Source organism: Dendrobium catenatum, unplaced genomic scaffold (genome assembly GCF_001605985.2).
Source record: "Dendrobium catenatum unplaced genomic scaffold, ASM160598v2 fragScaff_scaffold_231, whole genome shotgun sequence".
Lineage (NCBI taxonomy): Eukaryota > Viridiplantae > Streptophyta > Magnoliopsida > Asparagales > Orchidaceae > Dendrobium > Dendrobium catenatum.
In genome coordinates, this window is record NW_021318693.1 from 7,727,314 (window position 1) to 7,734,813 (window position 7,500).

General features: G+C 48.8%; 1 protein-coding gene across 1 annotated transcript; it reads right to left on the bottom strand.

Annotated features, from left to right (window-relative positions):
* Positions 1-3,467: 3,467 nt before the first annotated feature.
* Positions 3,468-6,034, bottom strand: LOC110104129. Its single transcript, XM_020833106.2, has 3 exons — positions 5,087-6,034; positions 4,833-4,979; positions 3,468-4,742 (listed from the first exon to the last, which is right to left on the bottom strand). Exons 1-3 carry the CDS (start codon positions 6,032-6,034, stop codon positions 3,468-3,470), a joined length of 2,370 nt encoding a protein of 789 aa, XP_020688765.1.
* Between the last annotated feature and the right edge of the window lie 1,466 nt (positions 6,035-7,500).

Consider the following 7,500-nt stretch of genomic DNA (forward strand, 5'->3'; position numbering starts at 1 on the left):
TCTCTCTCTCTCTCTCTCTCTCTCTCTCTCTCTCTCTCTCTCTCTCTCTCTCTCTCTCGCTCTCGCTCTCTCATACTCCCCCTCACTCTCTCTTGTTCTCTCTCTCTCTCTCGCTCTTACACTCATTCTCTCTCCCTTGCTCCTTCTTGCTCTTTCTCTCTCTGTCTCTATCTCTCTCTCTCCCTCTCTCTCAACCTCTCTCTCTCTTGCTCTTTCGCTCTCTCTTGCTCTCTCTCTCTCTCTTGCTCTCATTCTCTTGTTCTCTTTCTTTCTCTCTTTCTCTATCTCTTTCTCTCTCTCCATCCCCCTCTCTCTCTCTCTCTCTTGCATTCTCTTGCTCTCTCCCTTGCTAGTTCTTTCTCTCTATCTCTCACACTCTCTCTTGCTCTCTCTCTATCTCTCTCTCTCTTACTCTCTCTCTCTCTCTCTCTCTCTCTCTCCCTCTTTCACTTGCTCTCTCCCTTGCTCTTTCTTGCTCTTTTTCTCTCTCTATCTCTCTCTCTCTCTCTCTCTTTCTCTCTCTCTCCCTCCCTCCCTCTCTTACTCTCACTCTCTCTCTCCCTCTCTCCCTCTCTCTCTCTCTTGCACTTTCTTGCTCTCTCCCTTGCTCCTTGCACTCTTCTATTCTCTCTCTCTCTCTCTCTTCTCTCTCTCTCTATCTCTATCTCTCTCTCACTCACTGGCTCTATATCTTGCCCTCTTTCTCTTTCTCTCTCCCTTGCTTTTTCTTGCTCTCTCTCTCTCTCTCCATCTCTCTCACACTCTCTCTCTCACTCTCTCTTGCTCTCTCCATTTCTCTGTCTTGCTCTCTCACTCTCTCTCTCTCTCTCTCTCTCTCTCTCTCTCTCTCTCTCTTTCTTGATAGTTTGTAATAGCTTTTTATAGATGAATGCAAATGCAGAAGTTCAGCTCTCTCTCTCTTTCTCTCTATCTCCCCTCTCTCTCTCTCTCTTGCTTTCTACCTTGCTATCTCTTGCTCTCCCCTCTCTTACACTTTCTCTCCCTTGCTCTCTCTTGCTCTCTTTTACTTTTTCTTGCTCTCTCCCTCTCTCTCTCTCTCTCTCTTGCACTCTCTTACTCTCTCCTTTACTCCTTGCACTCTCTTACTCTCTCCCTTGCTCCTTCTTACTCTCTCTCTCTTTCTCTCTCTCTCTCATTCTCTCTATTTATTACTATCTTGCTCTTTCTCTCTCTTTATCTTGTTCTCTCTCTCTCTCCTGCTATCTTTATCGTGTTCTCTTTCTCTCTCTCTCTCCCTCTCTATGCTCTCATTTGTTCCCTTTTCTTTCTCTCACTAGAGTGGTTTAGAGAGAGAAGCTTAGGGATGGCTAAAGGGGGTGGCCCTAGGTCACCTCCTCCAAATGGGGAAAATAGAGGTAGAGGGGGAGGCTAGAAGGAAGGAAGGGTTGGAAATCACTGGCAAGTGCTTTCCAAAGAGGAGGCCGGCGGTGGTGAGCCGACGGCACACGGGGGTCGGTCGGGTTTCTTGCCCAAAGAAAATGCAAGAAGGAGCAAGGGAGCAAGAGAGAGATAGAGAGAGCAAGAGAGTGCAAGAGAGAGAGAGAGAGACAGGGAGAGAGAGAGAGAGAGAGTGGGAGAGAGAGAGAGAAGAGAAAGTAAAAGAGAGTAAGAGAGAGCATGGGAGAGAAAGAGCAAGAGGGGGAGAGAGCAAGGGAGAGCAAGCGTGAAAGCAAGAGAGAGGTGGAGAAAGAGTGAGATAGATAGAGAGAGTGATAGAGAGAGAGAAAGAGAGCAAGAGAGAAAGAGAGAGAGAGAGAGAGAGAGAGAGAGAGAGATAGATATAGAGAGAGAGAAAAGGAGCAAGGGAGAGAGAGAGAGAGAAAGAGCAAGAGAGAAGAGTGAGAGAGAGCAAGAGAGTGAGAGAGAGAGAGAGGGAGAGAGAGAGAACAAAAGAGCAAGAGAGAGAGAGAGAGAGAGAGAGCAAAAGAGCAAGAGAGAGAGAGAGCAAAAGAGCAAGAGAGAGAGGGAGAGAGAGCTGAACTTTGCCTTTGCATTCATTAATGAAAACTATAAAGGACTACAATGGCCACAAGGGGACCCAAAAAGAAAAAGACCCCTAACAGGGGGCGGAAACACCACTATCATCCTCAAGGATGGACAAAAATTCCTGAGGAATACATGTACTAAAACTATCATCTAAATTCCAAACAAAATTGTCCTCAATTGCACTTTGAGCACAAAAATGAGCCGCCGAGTTAAGCTCCCTTCTCACATGAACAAAAAGGACCTTCTGGAGAGATCCCAACCAATCTAGACCACCCTCTGCATCAGGCCGAAGCTTCCAGAGTTCCCGCTCCTTGAACTTTTCCATATATTGAATAACACTGGCGTTATCCCCTTCAATGATAAGACCATTCACCTCTAGCATCCACCCACAAGCAGCTTTTCAATGTATTGAAAGGCCAATTACTCCACTTGGGTGCTATCCCAATGTGTGATACGCTAGCCCGCAGCCACCACAAGTTGGCCCTGATCATCTCTAATGACAATACCGATACCTCCCCTGTTGGAACGACGTAAGGCCCCATCGACATTAATTTTCAGCCAACCAGAAGGGGGGGCACACCATGAAGACGAAAAGACCAATCCGGAGGATTGAAGGGTGAACCGTTACTCCAGGCATGTAGAAAAATAACCACGGGATAGAGACTCGAGAAAATTGGCAGCCATGGCTATAGGGGTGCACCTGAACTTGCCGTGTCGAATTGCATTTCTATTATTCCAACACCTAAAAACAGCACCACAGTATGCACGGCCCCAGAAGTCAGTGGCGACACACCGGCTCCTCAACGCTTCCTGGAGTTCACCGAAGGAGGAGAATTGGGGAATGGAGAAACCCCAGCCATCCAGGCATCGACGGACATCCGCAAGCTGTCGGCACTTTGCTGAAACATGATCCAGATCCTCAAGGAGCCCACAACCAATCGGTCACAGCAGGTCCGTTCCCAACCCCCGTCGATGCAGCCAAGTGCAAGTGGGTAGCAGATTCTTATATGCCCTCCACCAGAAAATTCGCTCGCGTGGGCGAAGGCCAATTTTGAGGACCGGATACACCGGGTCCTCCTCCTCTTGGAACAAAGACATGTAACAGATCGCAGAGATAGAAGTGCCAAGAGGGCACTTAATCAATTCAAGAGAATCGACAGGGGATTCCGACCAAATTTTTATGTCACAAATGACATCCACAATGGAGGCCCCAAAGACCTGCATCAGCTTGGTTCTATCCCACCTTCCATCGGCCGTGAAAAGCTCCCTCACCACATATCCGTCCACGACATCAATATTGCAGAAGGTAGGCCATCGATCAATGACCAAGTCGTATATCCATACATGGTTAATCACATCAATTTCAGCACCATTGCTGACCCGCCATCGGATACAATTAGCCAGGCTGTCGCCCCGCAACAGATTACCCTCCAAGAAGCAGAGCCCTCGCGTCTTTGTCCCTAGGACCAAGGCCAATCTTCATACTTATGTCTTAAGCATCTATTGAGCAGGCTTAGCGGCTTGTTGAAAAAATTCCATGCAAGTCGAGCTCGTAATGGGCCAGTCCACCGTCCGCTAGCATGGAACCCGAACCCCCCGAGACGCCAAGGTTTGGTTAGCGCCTCCCAACTGGAATAATATAAGCTCCGATTATTGTGATCTTTGTTCCACAGAAAACCACGACAGATCTTCTCCACCTCATCAAGAACACCTCTCGGCACCAGCATATGCGAGACAGCATAGACTGAGAGGGGGAGCAAAACAGAGTTTATCATAGTAACTCTGCCGGCCAGGGAAAGATGTCTCACTCCCCAAGCAAGAGTCAGAGCACTAGACTTCTGCAATAGCGGGCTGAAATCCGCCTTCTTCAGTCTTCTAAGCGTAAGCTTGATTCCCAAATAATCCATCTCCTCGACCTTGTGGCAGCCAGCAAGTCTAGCCAGCCTGTGTTTGGTTGTCGACAAGGTGATCTTGCTAAACATAATTGCCGACTTGCTCCTATTGACCCGCTGCCAAGTCCACGCACAATAGTCCTCCATAATCGACATAATTTTCTTCACATTAGGAATGGAAGCGCCTGCAAAACATAAAACATCGTCAGCATAAAGGAGGTGGGAGACCATGGGTCCGCCCGCCTTGAGTTGAACACCCATCTTCGGAAATCGCTGGTGGAATTGAAGAGATATGAGCTCCGAACAAAGAATGAACAGATAGGGGGAGAGCGGACATCCCTGGCGGAACCCACACTCCGCCGTAATAGCCCCTGTAAGCTGCCTGTTGACCATAATTGAGAACCGAGGGGAGCGAATGCAACTCAGAACCCAAGAGCGGAATTTAAGGGGGAACCCCATACGAGACAGCACCAGCTCAAGAGTTCTCCAGCTCATTTTCTCATAGGCTTGTTCCATATCCACCTTCACGGCCATCCACCCAGGATTGGATCTCGAGACCTTGAATTTGTTCAGCACCTCCTGCCCGAGCAAGCAGTGGTCGGAGATTGACCGGCCCGGGACAAAAGCCGCTTGCTCCTCGGAGATAAGGTTGGGCAGTAAGCTTTGCATCCGATTCACAAGCACCTTCGCCACAATTTTATAGATGGTCTGGCACAGACTGATAGGTCTGTACATAGACGGACGATCCGGGTTGCTGGTTTTGGGAATCAACACCACCATTGTCTCCTTCCAGTCAGGATCCATACACCCTGTCGCGAAGAATTCCAAGCAAGCCGCCGTGACCTGCTTGCTGACAATACTCCAAAAAAACTTAAAGAAAGAGGTCGTCACTCCATCTCTTCCTGTAGCCCGATTTTGACTGAGAGACTAAACCCCATTCCATATCTCCTCCTCCGTAACTTCCTTATCCAACAAATTAGCCGCATAAGCTAAAGTAGCGTGCTGGGCTTCAAAAGTAGGCCAATCGGTCTCACAGATTGGTGTCCCGCACCATTTATGTTCAAAGAACCCCTTCACCACCTGCAGGACATCCGCATGATCAGTAACCATCTGTCCGTCAGGCATCCGCATTCGATCGATAAGATTAGTGCGTCGTCTAGCAGAGGCCCTTCTTTGATCCATTTGACCTTTGCGCGCTGTCTCCACCACGTTGAAAGTCGATCGAGAGTCGAATTAAGCAATTGGACCTTGTACCGCAGTGATTCAGCCTGCACCTCATTAAGCCCAGTCGGCGAACTCTCGATGCTTTGTAAAATACAAATCTCCCTATCCAGTTCTTCTTTGAGATTGTTTAACATTTTGAACTTGTTTTTGCTCCAGAAGAACAAGGCCTTCAAAGAACGTTGGCATTTCCTTTGCAACTTGGATGCTTCCGAATCTGTATCAGGCACCAGCCACTTCTCGGCGACCAACTGCCACGCTCTGGGCAAACTCGCCCAGACATCCTCGAATTTAATCCAGTAGGATCGAGCCCTCTGTCTCCCCAAGCTAACAATGCAAAGAATTGGACAATGATCGGAGGCGATCCTCGTAAGATGGCTCACCCTTAGCTCCTGAAAGGCGTCCAGGATAGAGGAGCTAATCAAAAACCTATCCAGCCGAGAGGAGATATGACTCCCAGCGTCTTTATTATTAGTCCACGTGAAGGCGGGACCGGAGAACCCCGGATCAATCAGTCCGTTGGCAGCCATGAACTCACTCATTCCCTTAGCAGCAGTCGTGAATGAGAAAGGCCGCCCGCCCTTCTTATCCGCTTGGGCAAGAATACAATTAAAGTCCCCTCCAACAATCAAGGGCGAGTCGGACTTATGGTGCTGAAAGATTTCGTTAAAAGCTAACGCCCGGACATGGGTGTCTTTATCCGCATACATCACAGCCACCTCCCAGTCGAAAGTAGCCGAGCTTTTAAATCTGCCCATAATGCACTGTTTTGATTTGAAAATAACATGGAACGACCCCACCGAACACTTCCATAACACAAGGATACCACCCGCCTTACCCACTGATGGTTGGTAACAGTAGTCCCAATCCCTCCCAATAATCCTATCAATATCAGTTCTGGAAAAAACTTCCATCTTGGTCTCCACCAACCCAACAACACTAACATCATGGGCCCCAATAAGGTGTCGTAAGTAATTGCCCACCTCCTTCTTACGAGCACCTCGGCAGTTCCAACAGATGGTGTTAAACATTATCAACCAAAGGGGAAGCGTCCCCGCCGCATTGTTGTTCCAAATTCTCCTCGGTCACCGTGGCCCCAGATAAATTGTCCATAATGCCGTCATTATTTTGCAACACAACCGGAGCCTCCAAATCAACCGGTAATAGCTCCACAGAGGGGTCCCCAATTAACTGAGTTTCGCAGCCTATGATTCCTGGTGGTTCCCCTTCCGCCTTGGCCAACTTCATCCGTGCTCTCCTGCCACTAGTATTGTAAGGTTTCCAAGCCTTGGCCTTAGAGTCTGAGAATCTCAAAACTCTAGGAACTACCGGCCCATCTAGGGAGTCCCTGGAGTAGCTCCGCCTCACGTGCACCTTCTGTATACCATCATCCACATTGGCTTGAGCATCACCAAGGGGGAGCTCATATTCTTTCTTTTCCGGAACCAAGCCTTGGCCGTCCTCCAAGTTGTTCCCTTCCATCATTTGTTCCACTGGCAAAACCTTCTCTTCATCAAACGATTTTTCCATTGGCTCCGGGAATACCCTGCACTCTTCCAGAGGGGCCTTGAAAGGCCTAGCCTCCCCATTCGAAGTCTCCATTATTTCAACCTCCGTTTCAACCACCGGTGTATTACCCTTAGCCACAGCAACCCCGGAAGCCCCGGTAGTTGTTTTCTTAAAGTTCATTTCCCCTACATCAGTCCCCAAGGATGGGGCATCCACCATATCCAGCTCCTTGGCCGCCACTCTCCAAACGGAGTTAGTTCCCGAATTTTTAGCCAGATTTGCCTTAGAACTATTGTTTGGTTTCTCTCCAACCTTGACCGATCGAGGTCTCCTTCTTCTCGTCACAATGGTCCATTCCCCGCAATCATCCCCCCTAGTCGTGGTTCCATGCCTTGATGAGCTAGCACCATGATCAGGGCCATCCGCCTCGTTTCGGCCTAGAAAACTGGCCTTCCCAGATCCCGTATTCACTGAATCAGACCTGTATGGTCGCGGATCATGTACATTAGCCACTGGCTTTTGCACCTTACACACCTCTGTCTTATGACCGACCTTCCCACAAGCAAGGCAGATCGCCGGAATACCTTCATACTCAATGGGTTGGAAAAATTTGCCATTCAAACCTTGAGCCCAGACTCCTTTCGGCAAGCTTTTCGACAAATCCAATCGGACACAAACACGTGCAAAAGCGCATCTATTCCATTGTTTCGTTTGCTCATCCATAAACAGGGGTTCCCCCACACCAGATGCCAACCTTGCCAAATTTGCTTCATCCCAATATTCAAGAGGTAGATTCGGTAATCTGAGCCAAACCGGCGATGTGAACTTCCTTCCAGTCTTAGGTGAAAGCCCTGTAGTCCATTTCTCCACC